At 37.7% G+C, this 24,647-nt stretch overlaps 1 protein-coding gene across 1 annotated transcript in view; it reads right to left on the minus strand.

The window, feature by feature from the left end:
• Ets98B (DNA-binding protein Ets98B) overlaps positions 1 to 24,647 on the minus strand; it is a 95,243-nt gene that overhangs the window by 12,145 nt on the left and 58,451 nt on the right. The window contains exons 2-4 of the mRNA XM_065222261.1: positions 18,182 to 19,037; positions 17,950 to 18,110; positions 17,158 to 17,383 (exon numbers count right to left, since the gene is read on the minus strand). Of these exons, the coding sequence (XP_065078333.1) occupies positions 17,158 to 17,383; positions 17,950 to 18,110; positions 18,182 to 19,037 (1,243 nt within the window). The remainder of the gene's footprint in view (positions 1 to 17,157; positions 17,384 to 17,949; positions 18,111 to 18,181; positions 19,038 to 24,647) is intronic.

Here is a 24,647-nt window from a genome sequence, read left to right on the forward strand (position 1 = left end):
GGATAAGTTCGGGAACACATAAATGAAAAATTAAATTCTACATCACCTAGCCTATCTGACCTTGATATGATGATGATGATGGTCCCACCTCTTACCCCTACAAAGGTTTGAGCTGGACGATTTATCTATAAGATAATTAAATATAAACATTTTAACCAGGTTAGCAAACAAAAACAAGCTGGTTACAGTTACAGATATAAATTCCCTCTAGACTTTACAGTTGCTTCACAGCAATATACATAAATGTGAAAAAGCTTAGGCGTCCACCTCTTAGTTCGCCTTTTTGTCCACCTAGAATATTCATAAGTATTACAAGCAATCAAGAGTTAATGAACAATCAACAAAGCATCCTATACACTAGCAACCCCGCAATGATGCTATTATAATTTTCAGCAATGTCAGGAATGCTCACGAACCCCCGACATTCAGCCAGAAAACTTAATACTAACTCAAAGTATCTTCCAAATAAGCTTCAAAGTTGCATTTTTTTTATCAAATGTTAAATTCAGTCCTCTATATCCGTAATACGCGCGCGAGGCTCAAACCTTTGTAGACTACTACTTTTTTTTTTTTAACTACTACTTTAATTCAAATATAAAAAAAAAATCCATCATCACCATCGTGGCGAACAAAATAGTTTTTGCAGTGCTACAATAATTATTAAAAAGTCGTTATGACAGCTATCCATACAAAATAATCCGTTATAAATAACTTCGTCAAGATACATACTTCGTCCATTCATAAAAAAAAATGAAGGATAAAATGATATGATGAATAAATGTTGATGATAATCTTTGTAATTTTCTCGAGTAATGTTGTAAAGTATCTTTACGCTGATGTTAGATAATATGATATCAGGCATAACATTTGATAACGGCACAAAAGCATTTGTAAACTAACTTTCTAAGGCCCTTTACACGCGAACCAAAGTACGCCCACGCAAACCAACAACATCATCGGATAGGGGCAACTATCACCTTTCCGAAAGTGGTATTGGTTTGTGTGGGCGTACTTTGGTTCGCGTGTAAAGGGCCTTAGAAAGTTTGTTTACAAATGCTTTTGTGCCGTTATCAAATGTTATGCCTGATATTATGATATTTTGAGAGATATTATGCGAGATACATGATAGTGAAACATCTAGGGAACCCCAAATTTATGAACAGTAGTGTACGCTAAGCTGACGACGTGCTTCGCGAAGCAAATAAATATTTCTTTCTTCTGAAAGTAGGGATGACCACTTCTCATGAGAATGATATGTATCGTAGTCGCAAGTAATTGTGGCTTTTCATATCTGCCGGAAGTTGACTGTTACACTATCTATATAAAGTTACCGAGGTTTGTCAAACAAACTAAAAACTATTACTATTGCTTCTATTACAGATAATGCGTCAATATAATTAGATAATCGCCAAACAATAAAATAATTATGTGATTATCGGGAGGTAACGATAATCGATAGTTGCTAACCAGTTTCATTACAACCTTATTTCAGGAGTCTTTTAGTGTAAAATTTATAAATTATAATCATGAATGTCTCAAAATACAGGTTGCTCTGATTTTTTATATCGGTTAAAAAATTAGCGGAAGCGATAATCGCTATCGAAAATGTTCCTAGTGGATTAACTAAACTGTGCCCAACTCTGAACGAAGCATTAATTTTTTACAACAGTTGAGTATAGCATATAATTATCACGTTTTCACATTATCAATAAATGTTAGTGTCATTTGGAAGAAAGCAATTCCCTATGTTGCAACTAACTGATGCATTTTTTTCTGCTGATATAAGTTATTAAAAGTTTCTGAATACATCATAGCAAAGTCTTGTCATTATCGGCTGTAATATCGTAATTATTAATTGAATTAGCTCGGTGAGATCTACATCTTACAACAAATCACACCATCAATAGTGACTCTATCCGCATCGCGGAGCTTCTTGAGGTATTGGAAATTATACCATATGAAGTTTTGAATGTGATTCTTAGATAAGGAAATCGATAATACCTGCTGTGTAGCCAATATATAGTCAATATCAAAGTGGGAGGATATTTTGCTTATTGCTTATATTGCTTTCCAAACAATATTTATATGTTTACTCCAAACAAAGAAAACACTAGTAAACTAGTTAGTTTCATCGACCTGCAGAGAACACTATGTTTCCCAGTGTATATTTGGACCCATTGTCATTCAGGACGAAATGGAGGATGTAGGGCATTTTATTTCTTGCTGACCTTTTTCATTATCAACAACTTGAATTATTTTTTGCTAAACATGCGACACCACTATTCGCATGCTGCAGTCAGCCGTCGGCAGAAATCATGTGAGCCGAAAGCTCCTCGCGCGTATTCGTGTTTAGTACAGTTTTTTTCTTTCCCATGCCTTGTTCGCCATGTACCGGTACAACGGGAAAATGGTATGCATGAAATGAAAATGGAAAAACGATGCGAGGAAAGTCGGAAAATTGTACTTTGAAGTACACCAAAAGATTCCTGACATTCTCACGAATCTTATAGTATATAATTATCTGGTACTTTAGAATAAAGATCACGAGCTATCAGAGGGGAAAGATAGAACATGGTGTTTACACATTTGCAATCACGTGGCCGGAATTGGGTGGTCTTCATGTCGGAAAAACAACCCAGTTTTTTTGTGGGTTGAATTTTCCCAAAAAATTTCCAACTATCATGTTGCCAGAAAGTTATGCTATAACGTAGTGTGCTTCGATTTTTCGATTAGCTTATTTTTCTAGCTCATTTTTGCGGGTTTTCCCAGATGTTCTAAAAAATCCCAGCAAGGGAATAATATCAATAATACTTCCAGACGGGGGCCTTAATGGGGCAGTACAACATATACGTGTCATGGGATTACTGTTCAATGTTGAATTGGTCCTAATTGCAGGCCGTGGAAATACTTTCCGTCAGCTGAGTTGTTTGAGAACGGGGTTTTGCTAAAATATAATCAGCTGTGATCCGTTTGTCAGGGCGGGTTTGCGTATTCAAGCGATTTAAGTTATGTCTAATTTCACAATTTTGATTGATACACACTTAGAAATAACTAATGTTACACGTCCATTTTCGACATAAAAGATGAGACGTAAACATGTCATGTAATATTAAGTGCTCCGGAACTGAAAAGTTCGTTGCTCGACCAAAAGTACGTTTGATTGAGCTATATTTCCCGTCTGTTACGACTCAAATTTATGTCAAAATTGACACTCGTATATGTCACTCTCAGAGCACCTAAATTTACATGTGTAGTCATGGTTGACATGCTCTTATATTTTAATAAAAATTTCTTTTTTTTAATAACGTTTACATGCGTCATATTCTGTTTAAAAAAAAGCAAAATGGAGCATGTTATGAAATTGTACAAGTAATTTTACAACTTTCAGGTATGTAACTGCATCAAACATGTAAATTTACAAGCTTGTGCTCCAAAGGCGTGCCCCTTTGTCAGTCAAAATTGGATTCCTTACCAACAAAATTAAGCCAATAATGATCATGCATCAGAACCCTACACACTTGGAAAAATTGATGAAAATTTAGCTGCTCTAAGACTGACATATACGAGCGTCAATTTTGACATAAAATTGAGTCATAATTGGCTCGAAATTCAGCTCACTCAAACGTACTTTGGAACTTTTCAGTCTCGGAGCACTTAATTTTGCATGACATGTTTGTTTACGTCTCATCCTTTATGTCAAAAATGGATTCCGTCACGTGTAAGATTAGGTATTTCTAAGTGTGTAGGTATTTCTAAGGGTGTAGTCTCAACCACTTCAAACTAGAGAACATTGAATAGAAGATTAGGAATCACATAGATGAACTCTAACTAACTCATTTTTTCCTAGTTTCAAGATCATCGTCGGTCCATGCAACCCGAGGACTTATCGCTATTCACAAAGACTAATATCCCAACTAACATTTTCAGCTTTATAAGTCAACTTTTCCAGCATTGTGCTGTGAAATAGCTGAAACAAAGCTGCAGATACAGCTACAAGCAGGGATGGAAAATCATTTACATTCATTTCGTGCATTTATTTACATTCATTTGCCTCTAACTTTTTTCATCGATAGAATTCCGTAAAATAGTGTTTGAAGCTTTTGTAGGTTTTCAAATTAGCTACATCTTTTGTTAACAGCTTAAATCTGTATCTCTTATGCATGATGAATCAGAGCGATAAGAACCCACCATTGTTTTGCAGTGAATGTAAATTGCATTCACTGAAAAACAATAACATGTTCTGTCAGCTCTATTTCATCATGCATTAGAGATTCAGATTTTAATTATTAACAAAAGTTGTAGTTAATATAAAAAGCTACAAAAGCTTCAAACATCATTTAACGGTATTCTGTTGATGAAAAAAGTAAGAGGCAAATGAATGTAAATGAAAGCACGAAATGAATGTTAATGATTTTCCATCCCTGGCTACAAGCAGAAGCTAGCAAAATAGTTTTGCAGCGCGTTTACTCAACTTTTTCACAACCATTATTCAATTTGCCAGTCGCACTGAATAACAGCAGCCAATAATCGCTAATGTCACTTCTATGCAAATATTAATCAACTTTCAACTTGTAGCTGCAAAACAAAGCTAATATAGTGAATATATTACTAATTTGATGGCTTCTACACAACTAACCATTCTTGCTGAATAACATAAATGTCAAAAGTGCTTTTTCAACAGCTAAACAACCTGTACTCAGCTTATAAACTGGGTTAGCACTACTTTGGAAGCATTTTTACAGTCAACTAGGTTTATTTTTAGACGTGTGCAGTTTTACAGCTTCTACTCTGCTCCTTTACAAAGCTGTACAAACTAGTCGGGAAAAGTGATTCATGTGCACTATTATAAAGCCTCTACTCAGCGATATTGTTGAAGAAAGTCATGTAGATTATTTTACGTAGTGTCAGGATTTTTTGGTAGTGTCAAGGTTTGCTAATGCGTCGTCTCGAGTTCGATTCCAGGTTCCGGTGCAGGGTAAATACTTTGGTGGTGTGCTCATAACTAATTTCGATTAATTTGATTCTCCAGTGGCGTCGCGTCCACATGTGCAACCAGTGCACAACACAGGTGCAAATAAAATAAAACTATGGTTTAGATTTTATAGATTTTATGGTCACATTATAGCTATAATTCTATACTCCAGACCACAAGTGACCAGTGCTGAGACAGACTTTTGCGCGATATTGACATTGAAATGTTTTTCACATAGTAACTGACAGACTTGATCCTCAAAAATACCTTCGTCAAAATCTCATTCATATTTTCGTTAATGACAAAGATTTACCTGGTAACAAAAAGTGTAATTTCATGGATTCTGTGTCACTTATTGTTATCCAAGCAGTTCAGAACGTAGATGCTTGCTCAAGTCATTTAATTACGTTACAAATTTAGTTAATAAAAACATCTTCACATGTTCGTCACTGACAGTATTGTCACTGACAATTGACATGGTTTGCCTTGACGATGACTGTTAGCTCAAATGAGTGACCAAAGCAGAACTATCAATATCACCGTGTATTATCGAGATTTTGCAGCACTGCAAGTGACCATGAATATACTATTTTATAGTTTGGCTTAATTAAATCTTTGACCTTGGTTTGCTTCAAGAAGGATTAAATTCAGTTCCGATGGTCTGCCTTATCCCTAATGCATTGATTTCTAAACATGTCGATATCACTACCATGACAAAACTCGTTAAATAGTGGCAAGTTTGTGAATGGTCAAATGTCTGATGTAAGCTTAGTGATTGCCAGACATTCTATCACATGGAGATAGAATTAAATCATGCTTGAAACATACCACAAATTGACCACATTGTATGCGCCACTAGTCTTAATTAAAATCGACAGTGAGCATGCATAAGGGCGTAAACGCGATGATCGATTCTCTTCGTCGATTTTTTCTTTTGTTAATAACTCTCTAGAATTAACGTTTCTCGGTGCGTATGCTGTTGCTTTTGACAGCCAATACAACCTGTTACAACTCTGCATTGAAAAAATTCTGGAAAATTGTTTCGCTTAGCTGTAGCAATGCAAAGAGAAAATCGATGAAGAGAATCGATCATCGCGTATACGCCCTTATGCATGCTCACTGTCGAAATAAACAAGCACGCGCTAAACGGGAGCAACACGGAAACAGCAGTTTGGTACGCTTTGGACGTGTATCATACTTGCAGACCGGCTTGAATGTGTGAGTATAAATTAGAAGAACATTGGTAATGTATGGGTGCCTAAAGCGTGCAGTTCTTGCTGTGCACTTTGATGTCTGATTGTCGAGTAACAGAGAAAGGGAGTGCCAAAGCTTTCTCAAAATGTTCATTTGGAGAAAATATTACTAATTCTCACTCTCTTGCCAGCTTCAAATCTCTCAATTACCGATGGTTGCCGGTTGCGCCTATCAAAACTTAAGAGCTTTCTGTGTTTCATATAGATAGTTTTGTTCTAATGAAATAAAGTGTTGATTAATTCAAGTTTGCTACCCAGGGGACTTCATGAATTTTCTCTAGATTTCGACGTCTTGTATCAAAAAATGTTTTCGGAAGTGTTTGACGCCCAATTAAGAACCGTTTTAGCACTGTGGAGCGAAAATTTCAAATTTTGCACCAGTCTACTGTGTAGTGATTATTGTATAGCCGGGAAAATGTGGAATAAGCGTTTTTCAAGTTCACACACAACTAAAAAACAGGATAATAGCTGTTTAGAAGCGTAAATGGAAGTGCAATAAGAGCATGTTCCAACCGTCCCAACAGCCATAAGTATCTAACTAAGTTTGCCAGATTTGCTTGTATAGAGGTTGAGTAAAGGTTGCCTCACGTTTGAATACAGGTTGAGGCTTTATCAATGAAATGAGTAAAGCGTTTACATTGTGACATTTTTTAGTTGGGATGTGTTCATTTGATTACTAGAAAATCCTGTTCCTCTAGTTTGAAGTAGTCTGGACTACGAATCGGTGGTAGATCTTATATCCCGTAACGTACCCCAAAAAAGGTGATCTACCCACGTTACGGGGCTATTACAAACCAAAGAACTGAATCACTTCAGACATGTCCGAGAATACTTTGGAAAGCACTTAATCACTTCAAAGATTTTCGGAATCACTTCTAAGAGAATTGAATCATTTCGCAAATGTTCGGAAACACTTTGGAAATGATTTAATCACTTCAAACAAGTTCTAAATCACTTTGGAATGTGCTGAACTTTTTGGAGGCGAACCAGCCTCAGGCTGAAAGTCTCCCTGATAAAGATAAATTAATTAATTAATGTGCTGAACTACTTTTAAACATTCGAGATCAAATCGGAAAGTACTGAATCACTTCAGAAATGTTCGGAAATGCTTCTACTTCTCGGCTTTACGGAATCACTTCTAAGATAATTGAATCGAAGTTTTTGTGAAGTGCAAATGTTCAGAATCACTTCGGAAATTACGTAATCACTTCAAACAAGTTCTAAATCACTTTTGAATTTGCTGAACTATTTTTGAAAAATTCGGCATCACTTGGAAAAGTACTGAATCACATCAGAAATGTTCATAATCCCTTCGGAAAGTACTGAATTTCTTCATATAAAATCGAAATCACTTCTAAAAGAACTGAATCACTTCAGAATTGTTCGAAAATACTTCGGAAAGCACTTAATCACTTCAAACATGTTTGGAATCACTTCTAAGAGAATTGAATCGCTTCAAAAATTGTCGGAATCACTTCAAACAAGTTCTAAATCATTTTGGAATGCGCTGAACTACTTTCGAAATGTTCAGAAATGTACATAATTCCTTCAGAAAAAACTGAATCGCTTCAGAAATGATCGGAATCACTTCGAAAAGTACCAAAGCAGTTCAGCAATGTTCTAAATTACTTCAGTAATTTGAATAACTTCATACAAATTCGGAATTACTTCTAAACATTAACGCAGGGGGGTCACATATTCTTCCTCCTCTTCTTCACACTTCAAGTTTATTGCTTATCGCGTACCGTAAAACGGGGTATCTTTGATAATGCAGGTAACTTTGATAGTAGAATATAATGATTACATTAACTCTCTGCGCTTTTTCCGAATAAGAAACATTGGTTGCATATTGTAGCATAGGGTGTTTCCGTTGTTAGGGTATATAGTTTTTACATTGGAGGTGAAATGGATGTAATGTCGGCCTAAATGCTCCTAATTTGGGCCCATACATAAATTAAGCAATCGACTAGATTTTCAATATCGACCAAAAATATCCATTAATACCGTCCCAAAGACGCGTTCATCTAGATAAAATTGATAAATAGCAGATTTTTAACGATGAACCCAACCTTAGATCCAAAGGCCAACATTAGAGCCATTTCCCTTATCTGTTACACATTTTACAAATATATTAAAAAACAATTTTTTTGTTTTTCGTCTGTTTGAAAAAGCAAGTGTTTGAACTTGCTTTTGAAGTGATGATCACTTATGAAGTGATGATCACTTATGAAATGTATTTCCTATAAAGCGATCACAAATACAATGTTGAATGCTTATTGCTTATGATGTATTCTGATTATATACTCATTCAAAGGACTAAATTGTTTGAGTTTCCCACATTTTTTTTTCTATATTCATCGAGCATTATCAAAGTAACCCCAAATCAAAATACTGATGTTCGGACACAAGACTAAAAAAAATAGTACAAATGCTTTAATTTCCGTTAAACATGTTACTAACAAATTGACTCTAGGATCCTCAGTATTTGTTTAGAAAAAATATTAAGAATATACTTCAAAAGACTTTCAAGGTTACCCCGTTTTACGGTGCCATTTTTGTATTTATATAAATGCGTGGCAAGTGCAATCTATACCCAGGGTAGTCGAGAAATTTTCCAATCCGAAACATTCCTAGACCGGACTGGGAATTGAACTCAGCTACCTCCAGCATGGTCTTGCTTTGTACCTGCACCTTTACCGACTGAGCTAAGGGAAGCTACAATTTACAATTACTACAATTACTTATTTTCGAATATATAAATTTAGCCGCCCCTAGGATTTTTCCTAAGTAGACGCTAATGTTTCAAAATGAACTAACTCACTTCAGAAATGATCAGAATCACTTCGAAATCTATTAAACCACTTCAGAAATGATCTAAATCTATTAGGATAGTACTAGATCACTTTAAAAACATTCGAAGTCACTGTGGAAAGTACTGAATCACTTCAGAAATGATAGAAATCACTTCGGAGAGTACTGAATCACTTCAAAGAAATTCGGAATCACTTCTAAAAGAACTAAATCACTTCAGAAATGTTCCGTTCGTACTGGCAACAACGCTTGGATGAGACATCAAAACCCCACCCCACGCTCCTCCCCTGATTTCATCCTTCGATAATGTACCCCTCTAACCTAGGGTAAGCCTCGAGTATTCGTCCCAACTCCAACTAGATATTGAATTAAGTGTATTTTGTTACAAACAATGAACAATGAATTACAGACTCAGTAATGCTGACGCGATCAGGGTGGCCACATCATTATCGGTAGCTTCTCAAAACTTTGACCGGTAGTTATCGGTAGGCCGTCTTAAGAAGGCTTTCTGAAACTTAAAACCTTTCCAACCTCACACATTTGATAGTCTAATCTAGAGTCGGTGTATAATGAGTCACGCCAAGAGTGAAGCCATAGAGGTAACTCTAAGACTAGAAGGTCCCGAAGAAACGTGCTCAACTGTTTGGCTCAGCTCTAGGTACTCTCTTCGGTCCCAAGCTAATCGATGAAGCCCTTGAAACATAGGAAAATCCACGAACCCTCATTTGAGCTGTCAAATTTTTATAGCGAATCAAAGCAAACATAGTGCAGTACTAGAATTTCGACTTTAATGGGGTACGTTAATCGATTTGCTTGGGACCAATAGGCTAGTCAAGTAGTGAGCCAATTTAAAATCGTGAGTTTTCATCGGTTGGTGAAGCCAAGTCTACCTATTGAACTGTCAAACTGGCTAACTATCGTGCAAAGTAAACAACCATTACGATGCTATGAAAGAATAATTGAAGAAATGATCATAAACACGCAGTGAGTATTAAATTGTCATGGGATACGATTGGTTATTATCAGTAATGAAAATTTCTACTATTTTTTGATAAGATAATTTGACAACATCACTGATATAATGATTCACTACAGCCGCAATTTTTTTTCTCTCTAGAAGTCATTTGAAGTTGATGTAGAAGTTCTCTGTTGGCAAGTGAAAAGAAAGGGAATCTTTCGAAAACCGTGATGCGAGTTCAACTGTTTTTCTCTTGGCGTGACTCATTATTCACCGACTCTATACTGAATCACTTCATAAATGGTACGCTGAAACAAAATCCATTGGAAAAAAAAACACTATTTTGCAAGTTTTAATTAAATACCTTCACCAATAGATTTTTGCAGAAAACAATGTCACTTAATTTTACTATTATTTCTATCAAAATTACTATGCATTTTGAGCAAGCATAGTAGTTTTGCCAGAATTAAAGTAAATTTGTTAACATGCATAGTCAACTATACTGAAATCATACTAGATGTAACAGTAATAAGCGTGGTTATATTGACAATAAGTGTTTTCTGCAAAATAGTATTCTTTGTTTCAGTGTAGTAATCACTTGAAAGAAATTCGGAATCACTCCTAAATGAACTAAATCACTTCAGAAATGTTCGCAATAACATCGTTCATACTGGCAACAAAGCTTTGATGAGCCACCCCACGTCACGCTCCTCCCCTGATTCCATCCTTCGATAATGTACCCCTCTAACCTCGAGTAAGCCTCGAGTATTCGGGCCAACTCCTACTAGACATAGAATTAATTGAATTTTGTTACAAACAATGAACAATGAATTACAGGCTCAGTAATGCTGACTCGATTGAGCCTTCCAAACAAACGAACTAGATAAATAAAAAAAAAACAAACAGGCAGTTGAAAATCACGACAGTAATCACTTCGGAAAGTATTGAATTCATTCAGAAATCACATCGGAATGAACGGAATGAGTTCAGAAATGTTCATAATCACTTCGGAAAGAATTGAACCACTTCAGAAAACTTTGGAGTCAGTTAAGATAGGGTTAACTACCCCATTTTCGGCCTATTAAGCACAACCCGCACTTACTCTTTCTTAATCTAGCGCAGTTTAGCACCAAACGGAATGCTATTATTACTGATGGCTTCCAAATTTATTTACCTTTCCGTACGTACCGTAAGATTTGATAAAGAGAAACCAATCGTTGAGATATTGTCAAAAGTCTAACACTGCTTCTCGACGCCAAACTCGGTTTACGGATTTTAAACTCGGCCTAACGCATTGAAACGCTATTGAAACGTTAATGAATTCACATCGGCCTATCGGATGAAGATAAAAATTGATTCGGTTGGAGCGCTTCTTTTACTTTTGGGAATCATGGGTGCAAACCTTCATATCACGCGTTCTCATTGACTTCGTTCGGTAGTTTATTAACTAAAGTATCGTACCAAACGCATAATTGACTTGTTAACTCTGAAATCATGGATTTATTAGAAGTTTTCTGCTCCATAGGCCCAAAATGGGCGATTAGGCCGAAGTAGTTCCCTACCCTAATACTGATTCACTTATAATTTTTTTTAGATGGTTTAGAAAAGTGCAGAATCACTTCGAAAAAATGCGGATTCTCTTCGGAAAGAACTGCTCCCTAATAATATTTGTTTGGTTATTTTGCTTAACGACGCGTTCAAGGTATTATCCAAAGCATTTATGGAATAATTCTATCGTTTTGTTATCGTTCGGGAACGGTATTTTTGTTATTAGGGGGATTCACTTAAGAATATATCTAAATCATTTGGGAAACTCCTCAATCACATTGAGCAGTTCCAAATGACGAATCGGAAAAACTCGACCTTCTCTGATTTGCATGAAATGTTTGCGTATTTTTTTGATTTGACCAACGAAAACTGATACAAATGTCGCTAGAAACAAATTTGTAGGGATAACTAACGTTTTTCTGTGAAAACTATAGGGTATATGTCCCTAAGCTTGGTCTAATATGAAGGCTTCAATTACATTGTATGCCATATCTTATGTAATGATTGAGCTGCCGTCGATATTTCACTGTGAACATGTAAGCTTAGATATTCTTATTATTTATATATTGATTAGACACGACTGAAAATTGTTTGATCTCACCATTTTCACTTGAAAACATTCCAGGTACGTGGATGTAATGTCGGTCTACTGTACTCAAAGTGGGTATATAAATGGATGCAGCTTCGTCCTAACGAAAGTGCACCTCGATCTACAAAAGATCGGCAGGTGGAATCTCGCCTCTTTTTCACTCCTTATCGTTCATCCAGATAACATAAATCACGAGCCAAGTAGATCATCTCACGACCACACATATAACGAACTGTCAAGTCAACTGATAGCAAGCCGAACAATGCATTGGCTCCTAAGAAACATTGTCAGCTTCACTTAGTAGATTTTCTCTTTGCGTCCCAGACACCTCCAGCTATTTTCAACACATAGTTCGATAAAAGAAGCTATTATCTAGCATCTAATACGGCAAACACGGCATGAAACGGATCTGTAGCCAAGTTATTAACGACAGAGAAAGTGGACGAGAAGAATCGATCAATGTTACTTAGGACCTAATGCATTGTTTGGCTTGATAGTTTTTCGAAGGGTCTATACGGTAAATAATTATGACTCATATTTGAATCCCGTTCACTCAAATTCGCAAAAACATTTGTCACTGTTTGAATGAGTTCGAACATTGAGCAAAAATAAATTGCACAAGATGACAACCCGAGCAAAGTAAAATCCTTATATCATCTTGAAAATAGGTCTTGTTATTCCATATATCAATTTGTTTTCAGTTGTTATCGCATAACTGATTTAGTTATCAACCTCAAATATTTTTTTTTATCAGTTATGATATAATATGAAATGATGCAAGGTTAGTTCAAAACTTCAAATATTATCCACATGGTGAGAAAAAAACTGCCAATCATATTTTAGTTATCAGCGTAAGACTTTAATACTAAATCGATACAATAATTTGGAATTTTGTTGAAAAAATTGGCATGGATCATAAGATGGTAACTAAATCAGTTATTTTTGTGATATCTCAGAAGAATTCTTTTGTTATAATTTTTGTTATGTTGGCTGTTTATTCAACCACAAAGATAACATGTTCAGTTATCAAATCTTGATAACCGGATATCAGAGCTTGTTATCAATGTGGTATAATCCTTTGCTCGGGAAGATGCACAAACTTTGTTTACTCAATTTGGGGTACCCTACTTTTAACGAATATGAAAAGATCCTTCTCAAATTTGGGTTGTTTAGAAATAGCGTGTGTACCGTGTTGACCCCTCCTTTCACGCAAATATTATCATTTTGCCTACGGGATTTTTCAGTGGAGTGAAAGGATAAGAAACGATCCGATATGTTTCTTGAAACTGGACATTTGCTTATGGGGTTTTCCTTTAGTAGGGAACAGTTGCAGAGCCATCGTTTACGCGAATGGTTTCACCAATACCAAAACAAAGTTATCAAATAAAGTTCGTAGCATCAAAATTACGTCCCTAATGTTCGGTTCATAGTTATAAAGCGCTAAAAGCGTTAATTCTTTTATATTAGTAGTAAGAGTGAAAAGTGCCATATTGATTTATTATTCTAGCATGTGGCAAAAACGTAAATCCTTTTAATTCATGAAATTATCAGGCTAGAAATTGAAAAACAAGTAAATTTCGATTAATTTTTTCTTTGAAAAAGAGTACTAAATGCTCAAGTTGTGTCTCAAAAATGAGCAATTAATTTTCAATTACAATTTTACAGCAGATGTGGTATTAGTTTTTCATAACTATTGCTGAATTAATGACTTATTTTCTTGATAGGCCGAAGCGAGGGGCTAGGCTGACATTACATCCCGTTACCCTACAACAAAATATGTTTTGTAATTTCTAGTCAATAAAAAAATTAAAAAACCTAACTATCTAAAAATATTTTCATCAGTGATTGATCTTTCAGTTTTTTTTTTAAAGAGTTCATGAACAATGCAAATTTTAAATGAATAAAACTATGCACACTTAAAAATTTAAACACCCTTTAACAAGAACTTATGGTAAAATTTTTAAAATGTTTGAACTTTTTGTTATAACGTTTTTCTATGTAATGCATGCGTAGAAAATATTGTTTGAGACATTTTCAATCATATTCATACCAAATCAATAAGACAAGAAACTCCGAAATTATTTCAGTTTAGAATCTGACCTTCGTTGGAACACCGGCAGTGTTGGCAGGAAAAGCGATTTTTGGCATTTAATTCAACATCGATCATTGAACATCTATTACTATTTTTAGAGACATTCTCGCACCGTACATCCTTCGGAAAAGTTACTGGACTATACCATAGAGGTAACTCTACGACTAGAAGGTCCCGAAATAACGTGCCCAACTTTTTGGCTCAGCTCTGGTACTCTCTTCGATCCCAAGCTAATCGATTCACCCCTCGAAACATAGGAAAAACCAATAACCCCTCATTTTATCCGTCAAACCTTCATAGCGAATCAAAACGAACATTGCGTAGTACTAGAATTTTGAATAGAATGGGGTACGTTAATCGTTTGCTTGAGACCAATAGGCTAGTCAAGTAGAGAGCCAATTTAAAATCGTTAGTTTCATTTTGATTGTTGACTATACTTTACATGATTAGTTGTATAGTTCAAGCAAAATTGTGATCTCCAGGAATGAAAATTCAAAAACCTATGTTTTCCCATGCTGATTTCCTAATTTCAAACGCAATGCGGAAAAGACGGATTACCGTCTTCAAATTTCGCACAGTTGTTTGGGACCCCAAATGGAACCAACAATTCATTTTTCTAAAAAAAATGATGGTGATGACCCACGCACCCAGTATCCATCGACAGGATATGAATTTGAAAAAAAAAGAACCTTAGGCTGTCACTTAAGGTTGTTTTGTTACAAGCAATGCCTACTTTGATTGTATGTTATCCTGATTTTTTCAATGCTTATTACACACCAAATTTGAGATTTAGATTTCAGTCAAACGGATTGCTGGATCATGATCAGCAAAGCAATGCCTTACTGAAAGTCAGCAAACAATATTTTTTACCGAAAAATACAGCTAACAAAAACGGTTTGCTGGACACCCAGTAATGAACTGTCAAACTGTGAGCGTCACAGTCGCAGGTACGTACGCAGCAGCGCTGCCATTTATACAGATTTATCTGTATTATACAGATTTTTTAATCTTAATACAGACCCGATACAGAATACAGATTTATCACAGATTTTTAAATTACAATACAGATTTATACAGATTTTTATAAAATGCTTGAGAAAAAAAATTCAAAATTTATAAAAACAAAATTATTGCTCGATTTTATCAGCGTACCCCCTTCTCTCCAAAACTAATTGTTGTGCTAATAACCATATTTTTTGCAGTGGGATCTGCTCGAGGCGTTGCTGCTGCTGCGTTCTTATGCTTGGCTCAAAAGACTATGCTCCTCTAACATAAAAAAAATTAAAAAGTTTATGGAACATTTAATCGATTCCACTGTGCGTTTATATAGCTGCCTTTTAATAACTCATGATGACATCAAAATTTGATGTATTTTTATTTTGTTTTTTCGGCATGCATGCAATAACATGTTGATAACTAAATTTGTAATCTAAATAAAATATCTATATCAAAATAAGTTATCAAGCAGTTCTCACTAATATCAATATATGTTATAATTTTGATATTCTTCGCATATCTTTTAGCTCTCATTTAAGTTCTGTTAGCCATCAACTCCATCAAAATGAAATCAATTTGAGTTATCAGGAATAATGAAAACAACATAATTCTTGTTTTCATTTTGTTCTCACCCTCTGCTCGGGAACCTATCAAATTTCCATCGACAATTAATCATGTTATGGTGTTTTTGACAGCATTCACAACCAGAGGACCAACCGCTTTCGGATACATATGGAGCTGGTAGTAAACGATTTGAGATTGTATGGGGATTTACAGTATTAATTGAATATTTCCAATATAAGCATGTATGTTAAATACAAGAAAAGTGCCCGAGCACATTAAAATGGTACAAATACAAGTACTCGTAAACATTTTACTTGCATTGAAAATGTATTTCGTAAGAAATTGCGGATTTTCTGATATTCTCCATACTGCAAAATTGATTTTACCAGCACTGGCGGGGCGACATCTCTCGACTTTTCGGTGTAACTACCACACAAATGATGTAATTAATTGTATTGATCTATATTAAAAATATCAAATAGTAATGAACTCGTGCACTTTTTTTGCATTTAAAACTGCTTATCAGGAAGATAATGAATAGAAACTAAAATCTCCATACATTTTCAAACGGCTTCATATCAGTTTTATAAATAAGTACGGACGATATCACAAATGGCGCAATTATATCCCGTATGGTTAGTACGATAGCCCGAATAGGTGGTTAAGCACTTTTTATGGTTATTTTGTAGGCACTATATTTGTAAAACAACAAAACATGATTAATTAAGAAAAAAATCGTCAATACAGAAAATACAGATTTTTTTAATAGAGTGGATACAGATTTTTTATAAAACCACCTGGCAGCTCTGACGCAGCTCCGTCTACATCGGAGGAGGACGAGGAAATAAATAAAATTATGTTGGTAAATACATTGGTAATATATAATAAAATATAAAGGGCAAAGAGCCAGGTGATCTTGTTGGTGATTCTATATTATTTGTGTATTTGTATGAAATCCGAATTTCAGTAAAATGTTGTCATTTTGACAGGAGTTGGAATTGCTAGAAGATACAGCAGCATTATTTTGCTGGAAAGTTTGCTGATCTTTCATCATGTCTAAAATCAGCAAAATTTCACTGATTTTCAGCGATTTAAATTTGGTGTGTAGTATGTAAGCAAAAATACCAATTTTGGCTACATAAAAACATTCTAAAACATAACAAACTATATATCATGTCAGAGCTATTCAAAAATAACTCCAATTTTAATCATTATGAAAAGCTGTCTTGCCCCAAGCTTAGCTGATTCTGATGTTCTAAATTATGTTTAAGATAACTAGTCATGGCATGGATAAGACCTAGACCATTCATCGAGAATCATATAGATCATAAAGAATAAATCCGACCACGACTTGGGAAACAAAATGCAACTTACCATCGCTGATGTCATCGTTGAGGGACTCCGTATCGAAGGAACTGGAGTCCTGCTGGGTGGACGCAACCGCCGCCACTGTCGATGGCGATGATGCTTGGACTAGCGTGGGCACCGACGCCGGACCATCCGCCGGTGGCGTTTGGCCACTGTTATTATTGGTAACCACAATCGTCGTACGGTAGATTTGCTTCCACAGCTCGAGATGCCCGTGCAGTTTGTCACCACCCTAATAATGGCGAATCGAAGAAAGCAAAGTTTAAGGTTATTGTGTTTCGCGTTCGCTTCGGCGGTAGGTAATTGCGGTTTGCGTACTCGACGTTCCCTACCGACGACGGTTGCTATCATTTGAATGGAATGTTGTTGAAATAAACAAACATGTTATGAGACGGAGGCAGGGTAAGAAGGAAGCATAATTTTATATACAATCGGTGAAAGTGAAAACCCGAGTCTGACACTTGGCGAAGACGACGGCGACGACGACGACGACGCCGACGGTGGAAGAAGGTGTTGCTCTCGGTAAACGAATTGAGCGAAGTAGGTAAAAAAGTGCTCCAGTAAGCAGGCAGGCAGGCAGCCAAGCGAATGGCGAAACTGAACGATCGGTGAGAGATCGGAGAGTGAGAGACGGAGAAAGAAAGAAAGAGAGAGAGAGTAAGCAACTGGATTGGATCGAGGGCGAGTGGGCGGCGGGATGGATAATTCGACCATGACGTCAGAATTAGGCAAGGCTTATGAAATCGACGACGATGGCCTTGCTGGTCGAGGTGAGTGTGTGTGAAGTGCATCTCTTACCTGCGGTATACGCCGTACGAATTCGTCCATCGTGAGCTGGGCCAACTGGTCACCGCTTTCCGGGAACAGGGCGCCAATGTTGATCAGCGGGGGCAGGTTGTACTTGTTCATAACTAGCTGTAGCCACTGTTGAACCTGCTCCGGGGACCACTGGCGGGGATCTGCCCGGGGAAAGATAGAGGAGTTTTAGATGATTGAAATTTGATTTGATAATCGAGACCGGAAAACTTACCGGGTAAGATCCCGAGGGCATTGCAAGCCGTCTGAATACCATCCTGCGCGTCCTTCAGGGCGAGTTCGAAGACCGAGCCGATGTCGGCGCGTGTCGTCAGACCCCCAATTAACGACTCCAGCTCAACGGGTTTCAGGTTGTTTTTGCGCTGGAAGCTATAGTCCTGAAGGTGTTCACGCAGGATGTGGAACTCCTGGGGTTTGTCGGAGGGTTCCTCTTTCGGTTGTTTCGGGGAACCCAACAGGGAATCGATATCAATTGACGGCTCGACGTCGAACTCGATCTTGATCTCGCTGCAGTGCACTGGCGAGGGAGCTCCGTTCGAATCCGGCGGCGACGGGGGAAGCGAACAGTACTCTTGCTTGATGGCGACGAAGCCTCCAGACGATTGCGGAGTGCTGAAGTTTTGGAAGTCCGGGATGGATGGCGTTGGCGACGGTGGGAAGACGGTGTACGTCTCTTGTGGTGGACTTAGCAGTGGACTGCTGTAGTACTGATACTGGGGACCAGCCTGAAGTTGCTCCAACAGGGCCGATTTCAACGAAGATTCCGCAAGACTTTCGGTCCAGGATGAGGGCTTTTCCTGTTTCATTTGCAACAAGGCTTGCTGAACCGATGCGGGCACGTCGTGGAAGATCGTGGCCGGAATGTACTGCGAAGACGCGTTGACACCGGCTTGGATCATCGATTGTTGCTGCTGTAGCTGTAGCTGTAGCTGTTGACGCTGCTGCTGCTGCGACTGCGGACTCAGCGGAACTTCACCATCACTCGGCGTCAACAGCGATAGGTCAAACAGCTCTGCGTACGATGCGAAAAAGTCCGCCGTGTAATCACCAGCCGGAACGGTCTGTGGAGTCTGCGGAAGGGAATAAGACTTGCATTAGCACTTTCGTTAAAGCTACAATCTACACTGTCACTTGATCCGACCCCCGAAAATTTGTAACGAACAGTTGGGACGCTTACAGATCAACGGTCCGAGCGCGAAACTACGTTCAATGTCTTCCGCAACATATCTATGACTGATGACCGGTTCTAATCCCATTCAAGCATGCTCTGACGTTAGCAAAGTTTCGCAAACTAGTTTCGCTCGGTCTCTAGTATTAGTGGCAACGATCGAGAATTCCTACAAATTTATTAATCTTCTATTCCACCCGTCCCTCGCCGGAACCTGACGAATTAATTCATCTTATTGTTCTCCCCGTTTTCCAGGTGATGACGACTTTTAGCTACAAAACCCTCCACCCGCCTCCGGTTCACCAACGCCAGAGAACGATTAGCATTCACTTTGATTGCGCTTCCCCCCGAGTTTCGTCTTCAAAGATCGCAACACAACAACACCCGCATTGTAGTGGTGGAAAGAATCGTTTGACTTGAACGCTAGCCAGGTGCTGAGCACAACCACTAATCCACTTGAAATCAGTTCCAAACACACTCGGATTAAAAATAGATCTTGTCTCAAAAACGTGATTCATCTTCCTCAACGTCAACGTCAACGACGACGACGACCACGACGTCATCGCCGCACTCATCTTCGCTGGGAATTCTCGGAAGTTGCGCGAGCGCCGCGCCACAGTTCGTGTTCTAATTACCTGCAACAGGTCACTTAACATGGCTTCGCTCTATTGTGAGAATTTTTCTGCTTCTGCTAATTATTATTCTTCTTCTTCTTCTTCCTCTTCACTTGAAATCACTTGTCTATCGAAATTTGCTTGATACTTCCAACTGTCACCAGGAACGCATCCAACGAGCTAGGAAGTTGCGGTTAGACTGAGCCGAAATGTTGACACCGCCCAAATTTTATAGATCTATCTTCACGGCCCTGATAAGATAAGATTGGTAATATTTGACTACAAAGTGTGCGAAAGCAGAATCGGGAGGGCTTGTCGCCAATCAAAGTACAACGTAACACCTTATATCACCCGTGTCGATCAGTTGTGCCCACTGCGAAGCGACTAATTGATATTAGATAGGTGAATGCGGGGGTGGTGTGGAACTGGAGGCGCTTTGAAAATAGCATCTGTTGTTCCCTACCAGGAGAGCAAGCTTTGAATTCTGGTGAAAGAGTGACTTTTACCCTGATTGGTTTCCCCAGCAGACACGTAGGCCAGAAGCACATTTTCTTCCGTCGGTTTAAGTCGCGCAGAAGGGTGTGTCACACCGATGTTCGCTGGTGGCTTATCGAAGAATGTCCTGGACCACGACGATTGAACTCGGGCGGGGTTTGAAGAAATGATGAAATTAAAAGAAAATGTTGTTCGATTTAGAGAAGAAACAGTTTTTTATACATTCTTAACTCTATGAAGAACTATCGCTAAATTTAAAGTAAAATTTCGAATGGATGCTGGTGGAAACTTTTTAGGAACTCCCGGAGAAAGTTATAAGATACTTCCAGAGGAAGTCGACAGGCTTCCGACATCCAAGAGGGCAGAAATTTTCGGGGCATGCCAACAGGACCTCTGGAGCTTTAATGATAAACCGGTAGAATTTGCCAATATCAGTCAGAAGAAACTTCCAGATCAAACCTAGAAAAATAAATTGCAAGACTTTGTCGGTGGAAGTCGTAAAAAACATCCTAATAAAACTGTAACAAGCTTACGTGGAAGGATGGATGAAAGTTGATGGAAACATTCCAGTTAAACTAAAGTAAATTTCCAGGAGTGGCCTGAAGGCTTTAGGGGAATACAACCATTCCAAAGCAAAACGATAAAGTGGATCACAGAGTTATGTAAAAATTTGTAGTTTTGTTCCTCATTAGAATATAAGAACCGTATTTGCTTATTTCGCCATTAGGGTGATCATGTCCATGTTAGGGTGGTGCTAAAAATGTTTTTTTTTTCAAAAGCTTTCAACTTTTGAACCACTGAGCCGATTTCAAAGCTCAAAATACCAAATAAAAGATAATAAGAAATAATTTTTAGGAAAAATAAAATGGTATAAACTAATTGGGATTTTGTACTAAAAACATTCCTTTAAATTTGTCGAACCTCTTAACGGAATCCTTTTCTGAGGAGCTTTGAGTGGGTTGGTTTATTTTCTTTAAATTCCGTTATAATTGCTTATCTTTTGACTGATACGCGTATTTCGTCTACTACTTGCAGACTTTAAATTGGCTCACTACTTTAAGTAGTCCCAAGTAAATCGATTAACGTACCCCATGCTAGTCGAAATTCTAGTACTACACTATGTTTGTTTTGATTCGCTATGCATGTTTGACAGATAAAATGAGGGGCTCATGGATTTTCCTGTGTTTCGAGGGGTGCATCGATTAGCTTGGGACCGAAGAGAGTACCAGAGCTGAGCCAAAAAGTTGAGCACGTTTCTTCATGACCTTCTGGTCTTAGAGTTATCTCTATGCTACTAGTCTTAGAGTTACCTCTATGGTTACATCGTCCTTCTCGTCCTTCGTCCTACATGAACTTAGAATATAATTTTGAAATTTTGTGAAAATATTTTTTGTAGATTTTTAGAAGTGATGATTTTTTAAAAGAACATCGTTGGATATACATCTTATAGTTATTTAAATTATAAAACTAGCATCCACTTGAATCTACTAACAGAATGTCTGTTAAACCGATGAACGGGAGTTAATTGCATTCATTCGTCAGCGTGCAGCTCCCAATAGACGAGTGCACGGATGGATTTGAGTTCACTCACTCGACAAAAAGTGACACACCAGCCGGACCCTATTTACTAAAAATGAACACATGAATAATACTCGCAACATTTGAAACGGGCCTATCAACTTTTGTGCACAAAACTTGTTAAGCCCTTTTCGCGTGAACCGAATACGCCCACGCAAACTAACAACACCATCGGGTAGGGGAAATTTGCCACTTCCCGATAGTGCTCTTGGTTTGGGTGGGCGTACTTTGGTTCTCATGAAAAGGAACTACCTAATTGTTTTAAAAAAAATGATAGGCTCTTTTCAAATATTACGCGAGCATTATTCATGTGTTCATTTTCAGTAAACAGGGCCCCACTGTTGCGTCAATTTTTTTTTTCAGTAGTTGAACAAAAGTTCACCCGTGAACTCGTCTATAGGATGCTGCACGCTGACGTCACGAATGAACGCAAAGAACCCGCGTTCATCAGTTTGTCATCCGGTGCCGATGTGTTACCTTTGCTTGTTAGTCGATTCAAGTGGATTTGAGTTTTTATATAAAAAATAATTAAGAAGCATGATATCCGACTATGTTTGTTTGAAAAATATTCCTCTCCAAAAAATCTAAAAAAAAAACATTTAATAAATTGTTCAAATTTTTTTCTAAGTCCATGTAAACAAACCACTGCCAGATGTCAAAAGAGTAAGGTTAACTTGACGGTGTAGCTCCCTCGCGGAAGCGGCCAGTTGAGCCAATCGAGCTGCGAGATCTGTCGAAATGTGAGCCAAACGAGCATGTTTATCGTTTGCCTGAATGCTTCAGTTGAAAAGTATTGTAATCAGGGTGAAATAAATTCATTCAGAAAATAAATATTAAAAATATATAGTTGTAAAAAGAGTTTTTGATATAGTTGGTCAAAAGCATTGAGATGTCAAAATTCGAAAAAAGTTGCCTCAACTCAACAGAAAACGGCCCAAAAGTGGCAAAACCGAAGATGGATCCGGAAACCAGCTCGACTAAACTGGCGGTGCTCCGTCGTTGCTGATGCCGATCGCTATATCATTCTCCTGCACACGTGACTTCAAAAGATCAACGAAAATCCGAAATGGATTCTGAATCCATTCCGGATCCTCCTGCGACACCGAACGTAGAAAGAAACCGGTATGAGGACCAGTGGCAGAAACGACAAAACGACGTTAATATCACAAATTTTCATCGGTTCCACTGAACTGGGACCCACGGACACCCACCCCGACGGGTCCTCGCATCCCGGACCAGGACCTCGCACCCGAAAAAGAGCAGGAATTTAGATGCCCTGCACGAAGATTTTTTTTCGCATAGCTGTCAAACCAAACAAAAACAAATACGTTTATTTTCAACACGAATATTTTTGAAATAAACGTAACATTATTTTTATTTTAAACATTGATTTCACATGACTTCAACCATGGAATACGTTTGAAATCAACCTAATTTATGTTTGTGGCCAGAACAAACTGAGTTTACATTTAAATTTACCTCAAATATTTTTGTTTCGACGAAAAAAAATTCTGCTGTATGAGGGTTCGGTAGACCATGAATTAGGCTTGTAGAATGATTTAAAACCTCTATAAAACTTGCAATCTTACTTGGGTTGTCACCCCAATGGTTCAATCCCTGCCGAGGTCGGAAGTTGGTCCCGGCACATGTGTGTTTGAATGGGTGCGATATCCTACGCAGGTGTGGAAGCTGCCTTCGTGCACATTCGATTGCCGTCAATGGATGGCAATCGATGTCCGTCGGTGATTGGCACTAGATTGAAAAACAGAGACCGTCCTTAAATAAAGGAAGAAGAAGGAAAAGAAGGCTGACACAGTTTGCTCCGCGGCAAGTATTTCCAGCTTTAGTAAACAAAACAAATCACGTTGCAAAATCGTCTGATAATATGTTCGCTTATCTCTGTATATAGGATTACTAATTCATAGCACCTCAGGCAGTAAGCACGGCACTCGTCCTCTTTCGGTCTAGGATTGTGCGACCTTTAGTGAAAGATCGATCTTGGAAGATCGGTTTTATTAATGGTACTAGAATCGATCCATCGATTTAATCAGTACAAATCAAGCTGAACATTGTATTAGGTCCTAAGTAACATTGATCGATTCTCTTCGTCGACTTTCTCTTTCGTTAATAACTTGATCACAGAACCGTTTCTTGATGTGTTTGTCATATAAGATGCTAGATAAAAGCTTATGTTATCGATCTGTGTGCTGAAAATACCTGGGAATGTCTTTACATGGCCGTGGGGATGCAAAGATAAAGTCGACGAAGAGAATCTGTCAATGTTACTTAGGACCTAATTCAATGTTCAGCTTGAAAAGACCCGAGCTTTGCAGGATCGATTTTTTCTTCATAATACTGAATTACCGTAATGCACCGAATACCGGACGATCAGTTAACCCGGACATTCCAATTAAATAAATATTACGTCTATTTTGCAAGATAACTCTAGATAAACATTTTGAAAGGTCCAATCTGCATTGATCGACTATCTTCATCGACTTTCTCTTTCGTTAATATCTCAGCTGGAAAACCTTTTGCTGTTGTATTTGAAGATTTGGTCGCTAGATAAGAACCTCTTTTATCAAACTATGTGGTAAAAATGCTGTTTGCATAGCAGTGGTTATCAAAAGAGAAAGTCGATGAAGAGAATCGATCAAAGCAAACGTTCATCGAGAACTAATATGTGCGATTCAGATCGATACTAAAACACTATGATAAGATTACGTTCTTTTTTGAGCGTAGTTGACAGTGATAACACAGACAAACAGACATAACACTCACCATCACATTCCTCGCAAATAAGGTTTTAGTTGGGAATGTGCTCG

The sequence above is a fragment of the Ochlerotatus camptorhynchus genome, unplaced genomic scaffold, assembly GCF_037179485.1.
Source record: "Ochlerotatus camptorhynchus isolate MF236.1 unplaced genomic scaffold, CSIRO-AGI_Acam_v1.1 ptg000162l, whole genome shotgun sequence".
Classification (NCBI taxonomy): Eukaryota; Metazoa; Arthropoda; class Insecta; order Diptera; family Culicidae; genus Ochlerotatus; species Ochlerotatus camptorhynchus.